The sequence below is a fragment of the Anneissia japonica genome, unplaced genomic scaffold (genome assembly GCF_011630105.1).
Source record: "Anneissia japonica isolate Jap-2015-1 unplaced genomic scaffold, ASM1163010v1 scaffold1863_len523710_cov156, whole genome shotgun sequence".
NCBI lineage: Eukaryota > Metazoa > Echinodermata > Crinoidea > Comatulida > Comatulidae > Anneissia > Anneissia japonica.
Genome location: NW_022714601.1, coordinates 249,689 through 268,194, shown reverse-complemented (window position 1 = coordinate 268,194; position 18,506 = coordinate 249,689). Strand labels below are relative to the sequence as shown.

The following is an 18,506-nucleotide window of genomic DNA, read 5'->3' as shown; positions in this document are numbered from 1 at the left end:
TAATTTTTAAGTGGCGTTAAATAAATAATTAGATAATTTCTATATTTATCTACATTTTTGCCACCATTAGGTTCACCAGGCATCCAAGCAGCGAACGTTATATCGGATCCATCAGCGTTGACGAACATTCCATCAGAACCGCGATCGTTGACGCCGATCCATACAGAATAGTCTATGTCTTGTAAAAGTGTTATCAAATAAGCTGTATAGAAACAAAATTATAACTTATTAATGATAATTTTTATAACAATCAACATCATTAATATCATTGTCATGGTTGTCTTCATCATAAATAATAATCATTTACATCATCACCATAATATCATTATCATTCCTGTCGTCGAGCGCGTCGTACTGATGTCTTTTTTTTCTGACCATCGGTACAATGCCGTAGCCAAGATTTTCAAACAGTGCGGGACAATGTCAGTGTGGACCCACTTTACGCGTAAACTCAAATAATTTGGACCCATTTTCTTAAAAGGTTGACCCATTTAACTAAAAAATATGAAAAATCTGGACCTAATTCCTTAAAATTTAATCCTTTTTAGGCTAAATATGAGAAATCTGGATCCTTCAAAAAAGTTGCATAATTTGGATCTATTTTTATAATGTGGACCCATTCTTTGTGGACCCATTACAGAAATTGTGTGGGACTGCCCCAACTGTCCCAATAGCTGGCTACGGCATTGCATCGGTATCATCATTATCATTGCAATTAAACCATAATAATATTTGTTAACATAATATTAAAAATCGCATATTATACTGTACCTTGATCGTATTGATCATTGACTGATACAAGTCCGCCCCCATTGCTTTCACAGAAGGATTTCGCATTTGTCCAATTCTTCTTTTCTTGAAAAAAGTTATAACACTTGTTGCCTCTGGTCCACCAACCCGATGGACAATATCCAGGCATAACAGTGGTTGGTGCGACTGCGGTTGTTATGGCGTCATTTGAGCGCTTTTTACAGACAAAAGCTCGCGTCTCAACACAAGTCTCATGGGCCATTTTGCCTAATATAAGAATAATGAGTAGCCAAATATTAAAAAGGTTATGTCGTTTCTTTTTAATAGGTTTTTTTTTTAATGATTTCATATTGTTTTACTACATCACCATTGATAATTATTTTTCCTGTCAGATACTTACGATAGAGTAAGAATTAATTGCTCACATTTGTAATTGACGGGTAAAAATAAATAAATACTGTATAATGTAACATCAAGATTTATATCAAAGCAGTTAAAAGTTTTGTTGGTGATAGACAATATTAAGAACGTACCTTCAGTTGTTGTCATATGTATGCATTGTTCATTGTTGTTCATATTATTTGGTTGGTTGATGTCCCATCGGAAGTAATTTGCAACAGTACGGTCAGAATTTACATAGCCTAGAGCCCCGTAGTATTCCCTCATACCAATCCACACTTGGTACGTCGGAAGTTTAGCCGCCTGTAAACAAGTGATGATAACCTCAGTAACTATTCTTTTTAAAAACTGTTAACATTAAAATTGTTCATTCTATAGTAGTGTAGTTTGCAAATTAAGCCGCGGGCACACACTTAGTCGATGCGATTCCATGAAAACGCCAAGGCGACAATGAGGCGTGCGAAACGGTGTTTAATGAGGATTCGATCAGACAGCCACCGACACTCGGCAGACTACGTCGTGTCGTCAAGCGCTCACGTAAATCTGCGATAAATTCATCGGCCTGGCGCACCGTGTGCCCGAATTTACATCTGGATGAAAATATCATTCTTTTCCAGCGTTTTAGGTTTTGAACCCAGTACAGTGTGATTTATAGGCAGCTTATAGTAAAGTTAATCAGCAAAAAATTCAATAGTTTCAGTAAGCAAATAGGATAATAAGAAAATATACCGGGAAGTGAAGATAACAATCTCAATGACAAGCTTTTCAGGGATCACGGATTCATAATTACAGGTTTGTATTAATACTGTAAGACTTACTATTGATCTGATAAAGTTCATTTCATCAAAACTATGTATCGACACTATGTTGGCATCTTCTCTCAAGCAAACACTCTCAGCGTCAGACCATGTTTGTCGTTGAGAGTCGCCATAGAACTTATAGCATTGGTTGTTTGACGGAAACAACAGCCAGCCATCACCACACCCAGGTGCTGTAGTGTAATGATTTAGATCAAATATTGATATTATGCATAGAAAATAATTTTATGCATTATTCTCACAACCACCATCATCATAATAATGACAACATATAATAGCATCGATCAAATTTCACACATTTTTAGAGTAAAATCACTCCTAGAAACAAAATTTCTTTTTTTAAAAGAACAAAAAAAAAAGTAATTAATTTGTAAATAAATAATTTCATTGTTGTGGATTAAATTTCACTATTTTGAATTCGAAGAGTGTGATTTATAATTTTCTAAAATTCTTTACAAAGTCACCTACATTGTATTCCGGTTACAGTTGGCAAAGGCGTGTTCCCATCAGAGCCTGTGAATTTCGAAACATTAAACTTTAAGGAATATTGTGTTCACAATTATTTTACTTGCTGCCACCTCGCCATCAGAATACGGGTGTGACAAAAAATGCAGAAAATAGTCGTATAGAGAGGTATTACACTAAAGAAACATAAAATAAATAAATAAAATAAACAATATTCCCAGTAAGGAGAAGCGATAAGATTTTAATGTCTTCAGAATAGGAATGTTTACCTTTTCGCACATAGAAGAATTATGGAAAAGGTTGCATTTATGGCAGGCAACATATGCCAAAAAACTCCAAAAACAAAAGAAAGATAAAATGAATAAAGTTAAAAAAAAACGATCGCAATTAGGAAAAAAGCGATAAGTAAGATTTCAAAATGTCTTCAGAATAGGAACATTTACCTTTTCGCAATTTACAGATCCAATTTCGTTTTACATCGCAGACATTGTCTGCCCAGCCGTTCGTGTCCATGTTGTAAAGCATTTCAATACAGTTCTCAGTGTGATCTTCGTTATTCGGTTGTCCAGAAGCCCAGGGCAAGTAGTTAACTGGACTACCATCAGTCCACTCGTACCCTAACTAGCATTATGATGGTGCATGCTTATTATTTAGAACCTGGGCCTTTGGATAAAAGTTATTCTTACCTGTCTGATATTGAAACTAAGTCTGCATTCAAGTCACGTTGGCACTTGACAGTGGCCGTATCCCAATCCTGCTCAGTAGTATCGAATAGGTAACACGATGAACCATACCCTTTCCACCCCTTAAAAACCAACATTAATGAATTAACAGTGAAATTGAACGATGTAAGAGTTTTATATTTGTACGTGTAATTACTATACAAGCACAATTCGTCGGGGAGAAAAAAAAATTATGTATTGTATTTTCTACAGATTAGTAGAATTTTAGGGGGCTTCGCCCCTGGACCACTTTTGAAACCTTTTAATCGAAGCTCGACCACGCCCAATTTGCTTTCGTCGGGGAAAGCTTACCCCTCGTCAGGGGCATCGGACCCCCCGTCGGGGACCTCGCCCCCCCCCCGTCGGGCAAATCCTGGCGCCACCCCTGTTGAGAGCCCGAGCAAACTGCTTCCACGATATGATTTAAATAATGCTGAACATTTACATATCTAGGCCGACTCAGAGACACATTATTACCAAACACAAATTTTTAATTGCTACTGGATGGTCTACTTGTCTTCATGGTCTACTTGTTTATCATTCATTATGAGACATTCTGAATTAGTTACCGATACATTATATTACATAAACAAAAATCATGGCATAGATCTATGTCGTTGACACCTTTCTTCAATACGCGTACACCAAGCTGAATACAAAGCTACGCTGATAAAGTCTGGTATCATAAGCATTGATCACTAAAATTAAAGACAACGTTATAAAATATAAATAAATAAAGAAACACCTATAACATATTCTATCAAACTTACGAATTTGCAACCTGATGACGTAGGCGGGACCAGTGTAATTGGAAGTATTTCTTTGGATTTTTTGCATACGTAACCCATATTTTTGGTATCGCAGCTTTGGTCATTCCACTTTCCTGCGTAGTAACGGTAACCAGTGTCATACACACCTGTCTTATCAAGTTGAAAGTTTGCAAGATAGTAAGAAACATTAAAAAAATATATAGGTGAAAACGAAGATTACTTAAATTACGACTTATACTGAATTTTCGCAAGGTGGTTCTTGACGCTATAGGTGAGCAGGGCGTCACAACAGATGCACCGTACATTCAATCAGAGTTCAAGAAAGTGAAAGTTTTAGACTGGGATGACTGCAAAAATAGTTTTTAAGAAATTGAAAGTAGGCAAAAAATTAAAATGCGATGATGGTGTGTGCAGAAATTGATAATCTTTCTATAATACACCAACAATGATAACAATGACATATAGCCATATTTTTACCAAGTTACTCAATGTTACGGCTAATATAGCTCGGTCGTACTTTTTACAACATTGAAAGACTGATGAAAACTGTATCCGGTTGTGTAATAATGTAGAACGCAGTAAAGTAATTAAAAGCAAACACAAAAAGTTCAACTTACTGACGTATAAGCAAATACACAATCTTCATCCGTCCCTTCCCAATTATTAGGTTCATCATTATTCCAGTTTGTATATGTAACATCTGACCCGTCAGACCACTGGAAACTCATTTGTGAAATTTGGTCATTTAAACCTATCCACACTCCAGCAGTTTTTAAAATAACTAAATTGGAAAGAATAAAATTCAAGATATTTCGTAAAAGTCAACCTGATTGTTATAGGCTTTAAGTTCATGATAGCGACTTATTAATTATTAGGAATATTGTTTATATTAGTAGTATATTATTTATTGTATCTTATCTTTATTTATTTGTCAAAGATTTAAAACCAAATTCAAAATATAAATAGGAAGCTAACGTCCTCTCTCCTCTGCTGCAATAAGAGACTCGATGTAATCTTGTGCCTGTTGATCTAAAATCCATGCCAGCCTCCCACCGTTAGCTTTACAGAATGTGGAAGCATCGCTCCAGGTTTTCAAGTCCATATGTACGCTGTACTTGAGACCTAGTTAAAATAACATCATTTCTAATTCATTTAAAAATAAAATAAAAATGTATTCAAACATGTGTTTTGTGCTATTTACATCAGTTATTAACAATGAAATTTCAACATCTATCATTTTCTATTTGTGTTTGTGGAAACTACCAATTAAAAATTGAAAAATTGTGACCTACCGTTTGGTCCTTCTGGTGTGCCAGGAATATTCTCGCAAATACTACCTTCGCCATTTGTGCACGTAGTATCATACCACATGAACTCGTTTCCATCAGAAGCTCTGTAAGGTGTGTGAATCAAGAACACTTTAAGTTGTATACCTTATTGGTAACACAAAATCATAACTTCGTCAGTTAGTGAATACAGCAGGAAGAGAGCATAAAGAAAGTATAAAAAAGTCATTTTTTTGATTGGTATGCTTAGTCTTTTCCGCTTCCTGAGTTGTACTGTTATTCACAAGTTATTTTCACTCCAATGGGGTTATTCTGTACTTTTTTAGGTCCTGAATAACTCCTTGTAGTTACAATAACCCATTGAAAATAACAGTGATAACTGTCAAAACCTATCTGTTAATGTCCTTCTTTATAGCAATAAATAATAATAATATTTCGTGATTAGTAATAAATACTTTAATAAATCAATACATCATATTTCTTATAAGTCTTCTGATATTATCGAAACAAAGATATTAATATAGTCAGTTTAAAATCTACGTTTTGATCTAAGAGTTTTTAATTATAAGACTGTCAAAAATGATAATCTCTATGATATGCTTTTTGAAATTCTTTAAATTCAATATCTTTCTTGATACTTCATTGTTGTTTATGTATTATTTAATTTTCCGAAGAAAGTCTCTGGGCAACAAAAGTCATCTATTTTTCAACATGACATACAGAGAAAATAATGTGTTTTTTTGTGTGAACTTGCTGTTGTATGATCGTATTTGTTTTCTGGGTTAAAAGCAATAAATGAATTTATGTATACAAAATACTGGTTCTATAAATTTTCAATTTTATAAACCAATCCAAATAGTTATTTCACATTAAAGTTTAGGCCTACTTACACTAGCATGACACAGTCTTCCCCTGGGAACTTATAGTTGTTTGGTTCATTTCCGTACCAGTTTGTGTACACTTGGTAGTCTTTACTGTTTGCTGAACCACCCATCACCCACGTCCCTTCAATGGCGATGTCGTTAGAACCAAACCAATAAACATCAACCTCTGGCGATAGATTAAGTGAAACACATCAAAATATATTCAATATTGAATTAAGTAAGATCGACAGGCTACAAGACCTTGTTTATTTCGTGAAATTTTAATTTGTCTGTCATTTATAAATAATTTGTGGTATCAGGATTTGATAAAGTTATAATTATGTTGTGTGATAATGACTGCAATTCACAACTCTTAAAAACTATAACGTTTAATATTCTGGCAGTGTCAAAACAGGGCTATGCTGTTGTTTTTCGAGGGGTGTTCTCGTCAAGGGCCAAAAGTTAATCAGTAGTATCGAATAGGTAACACGATGAACCATACCCTTTCCACCCCTTAAAAACCAACATTAATGAATTAACAGTGAAATTGAACGATGTAAGAGTTTTAACTTACGTTTACTTTTTAGCTGTTGCTTATCATTTTTGTATCTCTACTGAGATCCAGCCATTGTTTCCCACAGCATTGTTGTTTTCCAGTATTTTGCCTTTTAATCTATATATATATTTATATATATACCGACAGAAATAAACGTACACATTATAACATTCATGGACCGTCACTTTTTACCTCACGCATGTTCTCAGAGACTTCTTTAACTGCCTTTTCATAGACTTACGTATTAGGTTCAAGATCTTGCTCCTCATTTTCAAAGCACTTTTGTGCTTAATTCATCAACTTACAAATAATTAATTGATCTTTTCACTCTCTGTTTCCCGAACATCCTCCAAAATTAAGGCCATAGAATATTCTCGTTTACAGCACCAATACTGGAATTACATCAACTCACCATACGGATCATATATCTTATTCAAAAGGTCCTCAGCAGTGTCCTGCTCTATCTGACTGCTGATGGTTGCCAGAGTACCCCCTTGATTCTGGCAATATATCTCCGCATCTGCCCAAGACATCTCGACTTTGAACGCCGTAAACTTCCCTATTAAACAATACAAATGTTGTAACTTTGCATTTAAATGAATATAATTTTAAAATGATTCATTTTTAAAAATTATTTCTTTCATTTCCACAAAAGCCGTTACAATAATATTATGTTGTATTATGATTCATAAGTAAAGTATGGCTTAAAAACAAAGCTTGACATGCTTCAAGTACTGTCAGAAATAATATGAACGTTACCTTGTTGCAGGGGAGAGGTTCCTATTCCTTCACACAAGACACGGAATTTTGCAGCACAATTATTATCATTCCATTTCCAATTAAAGTTTTTCCTGAAAAACAATAACAGCAGTTATCTACAGCTGCAGCAATAACAGCAATAGCAAAAATAAACACAACAACAAGAGCAACAACAACAGTAATACTAAAAGTTGTCAAAAACACAGTTTTATTGAAGATTACCGTCCTCCTCTGTGAACGGATTTCCTTCGTAACATAACTTTTTATTATTATTATTATTATTATTATTATTATTATTATTATTATTATTATTATTAATATAATCGCAAAAATTATTACCAAAATCGCTAACCAACGTGATAAAACAACAGCCAATTGGTAATCGATGCCTCGCTTAAAATCAGGTCAATATTCAAATATTATATACTGAGGCGAATGCAGGGTTTGGCGGTAGGAAGTGCGTGAGAGTCCACGCCACCTTAGGCCCAGCATGGGTGGGGCTGAGATGCGAACATTTCGAGAATATGGACCTCTAGGTGCCCGGAAATTGCACTCTAAGACCTTAACAATCTTACCAGTAATTCATATCAGTATAATATAACAATTATTTTTCTTAATAAAATTTAGGGGGGTGCGATCGCACTGTCTGTACTCCCACTCCCTGCATCCTCCCCAGATATATTCATCTTGTGTTACATCGCCAGTGTTATTATTGTTACCATAGTTATCATTATCAGTGTTTTATAGATTTGGACAAGTGAATAACGTAATATTGTAGTTGGTCGCACATGGTAATTTAAATTTTACATAATACTATGACACAAATATCTAAAAAAATAGCTGAGCATTCATGTTCGAAATTACTGTAAATACTATACAAATGTTCGATAGGCCTAACAACATTATTAAACCACAGTGAAATAACAAATTATAAAATTGGTCTACTGACGGTAAACAGGCGCAGTCTTCTCCGTCAGCTCCATAGTTGTTAGGCTGGCCATCTTCCCACTGATTAAACACTAATTTTCCTACGTCGCCGGTGTTTGTACCGTCAGAGAACACGAATGTTCCTTCTTTAACTATATCGTTAGCGGCTATCCAGTAATGACTGTGCTGTGCTATTGAAATAATGATTCATTTTTGAGTTGTCAGAGAACAGAATGGGACTTTTATGTTAACAAATATTATGATGATTAACAAATCATCATCATCAACATCGTCATCACTATCATCATCTATTGAAAATCCATTACTCTGGTTTTTTTTTTTGTTTTTTTTTTTGGTGTGAACAGTTTCGCTAACCACCAATTAGCATCGTCATTACGATGTTTACACCAAAAAAACGTAAGCATACTGGGTTTTTTTTTTTATAGAAAATTCTTCAACAATAATGTAAAAACCGATGAAATTTTATAAAGAAATCATTATCATCGTCATTATCTTTATTATTTTTACTATTATCATCATTGTCATTATATAAAGTTATATTCCCCACCACCACAATTACTATCATCAACGTCAACCAATGCTATATATTATAATCATCCTTATTCTAATAAACATTATCATCATAAAACAGAAACTTCATCATAATCTCGCCCACATCATCACCTTCCTATCATCAATATAAATTAAAGAATTTACAATTCCGAAGTAATATAAGACCATGTAAGACGATGTAACATCTATTTGTAGTCATTTTTAGAATACGTCTTTTAAGTAATAATAGGTTTACTACAGATTTATATAGCGAAAATTCCAAATCAGTGATCAAAGGCATTTATATCCCTGCATGAGAGATAAAGTGTCTTGTTCAAGGACACAAGGGACCTGCACAGTGGGGCTTAAAAAAACGACTATAAAGGTTAAAAGACCCAAAACCGTCGCACCAGCCGATTTTACAAGAAAGACATAGAGCACAACTTACATTCATATACACTCGATACTATATGCATCATTTCTGATTGGCTGTGAACGGATGCTAGGTCAGCTCCTACCTCTTTGCAGTTTAAAAGAGCGTCTTGCCAACTAACTTCGTCGATTTGTACGCGGTAGCAACTGTCACCATAGCTAGTCCAACCTGAGCGGCATCTGCTCCCAGGAGCTGTTATATAGACCAACTTTATTACATATAATTATATAATAAAAATAACAATGACGAGGACGATGACAACAGAAACAACAAAAACAACAAACAACATCAACAACGATCAATAAACTTCATTCTACCTCTTATAAGGCCCTACAATTTTAAACATTTTCACATCAATTTTCCAACATGCCTATTTCCTGCTAAATTGGGATGTGCATACTGAAAGGTATATACGTCATCGAGAGAGTAACATTGCTTTACAAGTTGTTTTAATCATACAATTTAATCTAAGTTCAATCTTTAAATACATACAATTCAGCTAATCCTACTTTGACTCAATTAATATATATATATATTTTTTTTAAATCATACATAAAAAAATTAAAACGACAGTTATAAACTTTGAATATGTTCATGTAAATTGTATTATTTCGATCCTTTACACATTTTTTGGTCGTATTACTGAATAAATTTCAATAATTTAGATTTATCTTGTATCATGTGTACTTTAATCGTATACGAAAATCTATTCACATTCTCATTCCCAACGCAATGCACACTGTATAACTTTGTAAAACTTTTCTATGTAGGCTGATATTGGGATGGTGAATATTTTCCCAGGTCTATTTTTTTTTTTTAGATCTGAAAAAAAAAACACAAAGGTGCACGCATGATAAATCTCCCGGACAAAACAGAAAACTCAGAACTAAGTCTATTTCTTTATTCACTCCTGTACATAATATACATACTGGAACATATTTTGGCTCCTGTGATACACACAAAGAATAATACATAGTCTACGCTTACCAAGTGTTGGTGATATTGTTGTTGTTCTCTGTATGTTACCTGGTATGAGAAATAAAATTTAACAGTTAAACAGCTCATGTTTCGGAAATACCAATTTCCATCATCAGTGTGAAGCTAGGGCGTTAGGTATTAATAAAATATATAAAATTATTATATATTGTAACGAAATTACCCCCTTCGGTGTAACAGCTCGTTTGGGCAATAGGTTTAATTAATGGGACAGCCTTGAAATACTTAGTGATTGGTCCGTCAGTCTGATTGGTTGATGGTGTCCCCATATAAGTGCTAGTCTGGAAATAAATCCTTCCCTTTTCCCTTGGCTGCCAGTCGTGCTGCTCCCAAGGTGGGCTGGGCCTTCTCTCTCTCTCTCTCTCTCTCCCCGTGGTCCATCCACAGAGAAGGTGAGAGATGGAACGTGTGCTGTACATGTACGGGAGACTAGTTAGGATAAAAGTTACTGCACTCGATATCTGGACTTGTGAAAGTAAAGACGTCTCCAAGGAATAGATAGTCCTAATTCTACACTATTGAATATTGTGTACAACTGCAAGTTATCTCTGATTTATGTGAGTATAATCATTAATAAATGAGTCAGTTGGCTCTCTGGAGAGAGAGTCAATGGACGTATTCGACTGGTCGTTCTTCGTTAAACCATGCCCACCTGCGCAGCGGTAAAATCCTACTTAACGAAGACGACCAGTCGAATAGAACTTGTAAACTTGTAAATACTCGACAAAACAAAATGGCTGCGTAGTTACCGTGATACACACTGTATAATCAAGATTGCTTGTGACAGTATGGGTTTTAGTTAAATTAAATCTAAATTATATTAACACACATGTTGTTTCTAAACTCACCAATCGAGCATGTTTGCTTTGGTCACGTGAATAACTTAACGCTGATTAATGCACTCTGGTTTACGTTAATTTTCGTTGTCAACGAAGTCTATTTTACGAACCAGTCGAATGAAAATACTCAACGAAAATTCGTAGTCAACGAAATGTATCTGGTGACTATTATCTTCATTCATCTCTTTAATAGCTTATTGGAAGTCAACGGAATAACACCATTGCCTTGTCCACTTCGATCGAGGCTCGGATAAGTTCAAAAACGTTACATTATCTTCAGTTAATAATATTGACAGATGGGACGAGATGCCTTTACAATTCATTGTAGTACTATGAAGCAATAGTTGACTAATTACTCAAAAGCTCTGTCCACACTATCAGATTTGATGTGGTAAATATATGTGATATGCCCATATTTGGATGTAATACTACATCATGCCCATATATGGGCACATCACTCAAATTTGCCACATAAAATTTATTAGTCTGGACAGAGCCTTAGGGCATATAATGTGCTGTACTTGAGAAGGTACAAAGTACACGACGCATGATATTAAAAAAGAAAAGAAGCGATATACAAATGAATCTGGTCCTCTCCAACTCTCTTAATGTATCACTTACCAAGCTTTTTACATACATGTCCGAAGGAGGAGTCGCAAGATTCGTCATACCATTGACCAGTAGACGAAGTGGCAGCAGAGATTACCACACAGTGTTGACCTCCATCCGAGTTGTCCGGTTGGTCTAAGAAGATATATGTTTTAAAATTATATGCAAATGCATATAAAATATATACATTTACATATATTATATATATATTACATAAATGACTGATCAAAATTATTATTATTATTATTATTATTATTATTATTATTATTATTATAATTATTATTATATTGATATTGTTAATATTATTACTACTATTATTAACAATATCAGTTACTGTTATTCTTCAATTTCTTACCCATGGCAAAATTAAAATAGGCGACCGGCGATCCATCCGTCCATTCCCAGCCACCTTCGTCATAAAGATCATTCAACCCAACCCAAAGTAACGGAGATTGCTCTTTGAAAACCAGACCTGCATGACAGTGAAAAAAACAAAGACTATGGTGAGAACTCCTCTTTTTCTTATTCTCCGACTGCCACACACAGCTACATACAGCTACTGCTCTTGCTACTGCTTTTGCTACTACTACTAATACCACAATGCTCGAAAAATAATGTTGATGTTATGAATAAAATGTAATTTGAATTGAATTGAAAAAATTGAATTGTGTAAGTGAGGTTTTTACCTAGCATTCCATGTAAAACAATAAATTCTGACAGGCAATAGGAAATGGATTCATAAGTTTGCTAGTCTTACGTGTCTTACCCAGTTTTATTCAATGCTTACCTGTAATAAAGGCTGATTCATCAACTGATGTAATGCTTGCGAGATTTCCACCTTGTTCCATGCACTTGGAAAGTGCTTCGTTGAAAGTTGACGAAGTATCTGAGCGAACTTGATAACAATAATCAGACTTTGAATCGGACACCCAGCCTACTCCACATTTGTCTACAAAATTATTAAGGCAGAGTAGAGTATTGAGTATGAACAACAAAATCTGACACATTCCAATGTGACATAAATGAGGTGTAATGTAAATAAAATTAATTAAACAATGTACATTTACTCAACAATTAATCACGTTTATATATTGAACTTTAACATGTTGGTGCCCATAAAAAAAAAATCAGTTGAATATGTTTTGCTTAATAAAATCATTAATGTTGATAGACTCAACATTTTTAGCGAAAGAACCTATGCCGATGTATTTGATTTTGGAAAAAAAATGTTTAATGTTTACATAAACTTGAACAAGGCCCAGTATACTCTGTTTTTATAGTTTTTTTGACTTTTTAATCGTATGTGCGAGCAATTCTTAACGAATGGTTTAGGGTATCAATATATTTAAAGTTAACCTACCGTCAATGCATTGAGGAACATCACAATATCGTATCTCGACGTATCCTCGATCGACGTGATAACACCAAGGAGCACTGTATTGCCCCGGCAGTGGGTTTCGACAAAAGTTTTCATCTAAGCCTGTGTAGATCAAATAACAAATAAACAAATTGCCTTGTTTGGCTGTTCTCTAAGTATAATCGCTGGGAAGAAGTTGTTTTATATGTGAACATTTTTTTTTTCATTTTAGACTAATTATTAATAATGATATTATTGTTAATATCATCGAATTCTGTTAACAACAATATGCCATGAATATGTGTTGAACTTGTTATAGCTCCAACGTTTGTGTCTGTGCCTTTTGAATGCGTTTGTCTGTATCTGTATGTTGTGTAATTTGTTTTTTATTCTATAAATTTCTCCCTTTCGTCACCTTAGGGTGTAAAAAATGATCGTTACGTTATTTATTTTAAAATACTTTTCTGCCTATTCCTCAGTTGATTGTCTCGAATGCCTTAAATATTGTTTTCTTTAGCATTAAAGGATTCTTGTTTCCCGTGAAATTATTTTGCTTCCCTACTTTCTCATTCCGTCATTCGTAACCACGTCTATTATCACAATCAATCCTCATCCATTATAATTTTGTTAAATACTTTATTCTCTGTACAGTAAGCCAATGCATAATCGAAAACATTTTGTAATTCTAATATAAATAATAATTCATTGCATGCCTGCATTTGGATGTTCTTCTACAATATTTCTGGCGTATTGACTATCCCAATCCAAACAGGTTTGACCATCAGATGTCATGCGGGCAGGTCCTCTATAATGTTCCCCGGCACCTTCATAGCACCCAATATCAAGTGCTGTCAACAGGATGAATAATGTCCTTAGTGATATTCTTAAAAACATTTTTAGCAAATGTATTATTAATACTTATCAGCTAGCTCAGTCGGCTAAACTGGTGGTAGCCACTGAGTGTGCGCTGCACCGTGGATATCTCTTGGTCCCCGGTTCAATTCCCATCACTGCTTTCCTTGTGTTTCAGCTGGAGGGCTGAAATGCAAGTTTCAATAGCGCATCGTCTTTTGGATGAGACGTTTAGGCCGTTGGTCCTGAGTACAAAACGGTTCATGTGCACATTAAAGAACGCAGTACATTCTTCGAAAAGAGTAGGAAACTGTCTCCCGATGTACTGCCCAATTCACCACCAGAAGGACCCCACTAGAAATAAGCCTTCGGACTTAGTGGGTTATCCTTTGTGTGTATCACACCGAAGAAATCCAAATCCCAATAATTATATACCTAAACACCAACATTGTATAAGACAACATTTATATTCTCCCAATCATATGCGTTATTAATGAATATATAGTGTCTCAGGTGACAATCAGTTATAATATAGGTTGATGATACATTGTGCGTATTCAGTAATTATATGGCACTACTTATAGTGTTTATCAAGTTCATTATCAGAGAACAATTAAATCAAATAGCAATGGCGAATGAAAATTGCAGTAAACATGTGATTTACCTGTTTGCTTATTAAGAAAACTGGTTTTGCACAAAGGCTAAATTGCATTTATGATATTTTACACAATTAATTATTTACGGGGGTGTTATATGAAGTAGGCAAATCTTATGTCCTTTCATCACTATAAAGATTTATGACGTCATCCTACCCACAGACCTATGAAAAGAATCACAGATACTTGCCACATAAAACTTTGTTTGCATAGCTATGTTACAAATAGCCACTCCATTATTACGAAGGCTATTTTATTAACTCCAGTCTCACTGAGAGGAAATTATTCTTTTAAATCAGATTCAATAAACACTGTTTAAAAAAAGAAAACAATTAAAGCAAATAATTAAAATAAATAACATACCATCACATACTTCGACAGCACAGAAGTTCCAATGATCATAACCATCCAAACCATGGTAATAACACCAAGGTTTAGAAAGAACTCCACCAGGATTGCGGCAATAGTTCGCTTCCAAATCTGCAACGTCATTACAACCAGTTGTCATAATACATCGAATGCTTGTACAAAATTAGTTGAAAGAAATATTGCAGATACGCGCTATTCGCTCGAAATTCCTCTTTTAAGGACACGCCACTTCATGACAGTACCATTTGAAATAGCATTACGTTCAAACGAGAGTAGGACCTCTTGCAGTTCCATACTCTTTGGTGAATCTCTCAAACTTTAAATTTGACTCAAAAAGGTTGTTCTGATTTACCAACGTTTCACTATGAAAATCCTTAACCGAATTATCAGCAAATCATATGCATAAGAAGAATGTATGAAAAGTACTAGTATATATTCGTCTGATGATTGGCCGCAGAGTTTATGTTCTTTGAATTATGTTCCTATTAACGTAATTTTGAATAATGACACCAAGAGTGTCATGTGATATACAGCTTCAAGCCTGACCAATTAAGACTAAAGGGTGAGGATATCCTGTAAGTAAACTTTATATTATTTTATTTTATGTAATTATATAAGTTGCATGGTTGCGGGGCCGCTTGTGCTTGGCGCCAGGAGTCAAATGTTCTATTATTTTTCGAGGGGTGTTCCCATGTGTGAGAAAGAATAGGCAATTTGTCGGTTTATATATGTAAGTATTCACGAAGTAGACAACCCAATTAACATAAGGTGCAAATTATAAATAAATAAATAAAATTGATTGATTGAATTTATTCGTAATCAAAGTAATAAAATACATACATAAATAACTATTTACCAAATACTGACAGGATAAAAATTGCACGAAAACTTGAGCCCAATTTCAAGAAATAGCTAAAAACAAATTAAATTTGTTTCCATAATTGGAGTCCTTGCAAACATAGAAATATAACTGCACAGTTTATCATGGTGACAAAAGAAGAGATGAATGAATTAAGATAGAACTTACCGTATGTTGAGTTACGTTCAAAGTAGGTACTTCCAATTTTAAGAGACAATTCAGCACTGTCTCGATTAAGACGATTCAGCTGACAAATGTTGGACTTAAAGTTAAATGAACGACAATAGAAATCAGTTTGATTCAAACACAGGTAGGCACAATTTTGCCATGCTGTAATACCAGGAATGGTGACAGTGTTTTGATCCAGAAGCTGACGAGTGTGAATCACAATAAACTCTTGCGTAGGATCTGAGGAATTTAGATGGGAATAAGAATGAAAGTAAATTGAAATTATATTTGTAATAATTGCGAAGTGTATTTTACCCGTTATATCTTGAATGTTTCCATCTTTGTTGGGGTGCCTCTCATTATCTTTACAAAAGTGCTATTTAACAATTAATAGGAGTAATATAGACAAACAGTTAAGGCGTTAATGTACAGCCATAATATCGGATCTGGTTCTGGTGGTGGAACGCGTCTTCTTTGGCTTATATTTACTTACTCAGTACCTGTGAATCTTTCAAGAACTTGTTCTCGTGATCTTGATATATACGTGGCGGAAGAAAATTTCCATGTAGACCCACGGGAGGGGGAAGAGTGGTCATGGTTTGAATTGTTGTTGTTGGTTGAGGTCTCTTATTTTTATGTGTTTAGTGGTTATATCTATGAAGCTGTCAAGTGAAACTGTTTTAATAATGTCGTCGGGTAGTCGGTTTCAATCTCTGCATGTTCTCGGTAGAAACTAGAATTTATATGTGTTAGTTCACCGATATGGTTTTTAATGTTACTAATTGCAGATCGTCGTTATCTAACCGAGGCTGAAGTAGTCAGTGATTTTGGTATAGCAGAAACCTCCATTTGTATCTGTTCATAAGACCAAGTCTGGCTGTCTCTCGCTTAATATGTTCCAGTATGTCCTAAATAAGGTCCTTTATCATGCTGGTAATGCTGGCAAGCCAGTCATAGTTGTTATGAACGTCACGAGCAGCGAGACTCTGGACCATTCCTAGCATATTTTAGCTTCACGATGGTCGCAAACGGTGGACGCAAATTCGAGATGAGGCCGGACAAGGGCCCAGTAAGACTAGTACAGGGTTACCTCGGTGTGCTGGTCCATACAATTGCTGCTGCTGTGGCTAGATTAACGTAGTTGATCGTGAATGTGGGAAAGGGGCATAGTAGCTTAGAAACTTAGTGATCCTGAAGCCGGGCACTCAACACCGCGCCCTGTGTCAGCTAGACGACGCCACGCCGTCTGCTGATTGTCGGTGGCAGTCTGAAGGGATCGTCATAAAAAAAAAAACGATCCGTTGCCGTGCGTTCTCCATAGAATCGCGTCAGCCGACAACCGTCGGGCGCATTGATTGCCCGGCTGAAGATAGATTAAAGCTACGTTCACATTAACTCCAGATTCCGGTCTGGGGTCCGGAGAAAAAATCGTAAAAAATAGGTTCAGTGGTAAAGAATAGGACCGTTCACATCAAATTCGAACATTTCCAATCCGGACTCCGGATCTGGACCGATGGATCTGAGAGCCATTTGCATCCTTATTTACAAATATGAAGAGAATTAGCACATAAAAAATATAAAAGTAAGTTATCATTATTAAGTAAATTGCAATTGTCAGTAGTTTTTTAAAGATCGCAGTACATATTTCAAAAAGTTAGCAGAAAATTCGTGTCTGTGTCCTGTTGTCTAACACCAAACAGTGGTTGCGCTATGTACGGGATCCCAAAGTGCCCAACAACATTTTTTTAAATCTTTACTAAGGCCTCATTTTACAATATCATATTGCAACAACGCAATACACTAATCATTTATAATAATAATAATATTAATAATAATAATAAAATAATAATAATAATAATAATAATAATAATAATAATAATATAATAATAATAATAATATAATAATAATAATAGTAGTAATAATAATAATAATAATAGCAATAATATGAACTTCTTACTATCGCAATACACAATATCATATTGCAACAACACAATACACTAATCATTTATAATAATAATATTGATAATAATAATAAAATAATAATAATAATAAAAATAATAATATAATAATAATAATAATAAAAATAATAATATAATAATAATTATAATAGTAGTAGTAGTAGTAATAATAATAATAATAATAGTAGTAGTAGTAGTAGTAGTAATAATAATAATAATAATAATAATAATAATAATAATAATAATAATAATAATAATAATAGCAATAATATGAACTTCTTACTATCGCAATGTGGTACATCGCATTCCTTCTTGTCAACATTTCCAGAATCCCGTTTGATATAACACCATGGCTTGTCCTCTCCCGTTGGATTTCGGCAATAGTTTTCGTACAAATCTAACAAAGATAAAAAGTGGGACTATGCCTAGAGTCTCTAATATCAGAAGACCTTTCCACTAAGACCCGCCCATTGGATATTGTTGCTAAGGTCCCACAAGACGACTGAGTATAAAACACAAGCAAACATGTACGTTTGTGGGACA

General features: G+C 34.5%; 2 protein-coding genes across 2 annotated transcripts in view; both read right to left on the bottom strand.

Annotated features, from left to right (window-relative positions):
• Positions 1 to 3,043, bottom strand: part of LOC117109056 (macrophage mannose receptor 1-like) — an 8,194-nt gene extending 5,151 nt beyond the window's left edge. The window contains exons 1-6 of the mRNA XM_033251285.1: positions 2,876 to 3,043; positions 2,436 to 2,480; positions 1,968 to 2,140; positions 1,284 to 1,452; positions 772 to 1,017; positions 54 to 202 (exon numbers count right to left, since the gene is read on the bottom strand). Of these exons, the coding sequence (XP_033107176.1) occupies positions 54 to 202; positions 772 to 1,017; positions 1,284 to 1,452; positions 1,968 to 2,140; positions 2,436 to 2,480; positions 2,876 to 2,957 (864 nt within the window). The 5' untranslated portion in view covers positions 2,958 to 3,043. The remainder of the gene's footprint in view (positions 1 to 53; positions 203 to 771; positions 1,018 to 1,283; positions 1,453 to 1,967; positions 2,141 to 2,435; positions 2,481 to 2,875) is intronic.
• A 71-nt stretch (positions 3,044 to 3,114) lies between these two features.
• The window catches only part of LOC117109039 (macrophage mannose receptor 1-like), a 31,499-nt gene continuing 16,107 nt past the window's right edge, over positions 3,115 to 18,506 (bottom strand). The window contains exons 20-40 of the mRNA XM_033251265.1: positions 18,240 to 18,360; positions 17,476 to 17,542; positions 16,499 to 16,631; positions 16,006 to 16,245; positions 14,973 to 15,089; positions 13,815 to 13,949; positions 13,105 to 13,224; positions 12,532 to 12,693; positions 12,100 to 12,216; positions 11,757 to 11,879; positions 10,288 to 10,326; positions 9,316 to 9,492; positions 8,338 to 8,506; positions 7,389 to 7,480; positions 7,042 to 7,188; positions 6,101 to 6,260; positions 5,217 to 5,317; positions 4,900 to 5,046; positions 4,542 to 4,705; positions 3,925 to 4,074; positions 3,115 to 3,237 (exon numbers count right to left, since the gene is read on the bottom strand). Coding sequence (XP_033107156.1) covers positions 3,115 to 3,237; positions 3,925 to 4,074; positions 4,542 to 4,705; positions 4,900 to 5,046; positions 5,217 to 5,317; positions 6,101 to 6,260; positions 7,042 to 7,188; positions 7,389 to 7,480; positions 8,338 to 8,506; positions 9,316 to 9,492; positions 10,288 to 10,326; positions 11,757 to 11,879; positions 12,100 to 12,216; positions 12,532 to 12,693; positions 13,105 to 13,224; positions 13,815 to 13,949; positions 14,973 to 15,089; positions 16,006 to 16,245; positions 16,499 to 16,631; positions 17,476 to 17,542; positions 18,240 to 18,360 — 2,804 coding nt within the window. The remainder of the gene's footprint in view (positions 3,238 to 3,924; positions 4,075 to 4,541; positions 4,706 to 4,899; positions 5,047 to 5,216; positions 5,318 to 6,100; positions 6,261 to 7,041; positions 7,189 to 7,388; positions 7,481 to 8,337; positions 8,507 to 9,315; positions 9,493 to 10,287; positions 10,327 to 11,756; positions 11,880 to 12,099; positions 12,217 to 12,531; positions 12,694 to 13,104; positions 13,225 to 13,814; positions 13,950 to 14,972; positions 15,090 to 16,005; positions 16,246 to 16,498; positions 16,632 to 17,475; positions 17,543 to 18,239; positions 18,361 to 18,506) is intronic.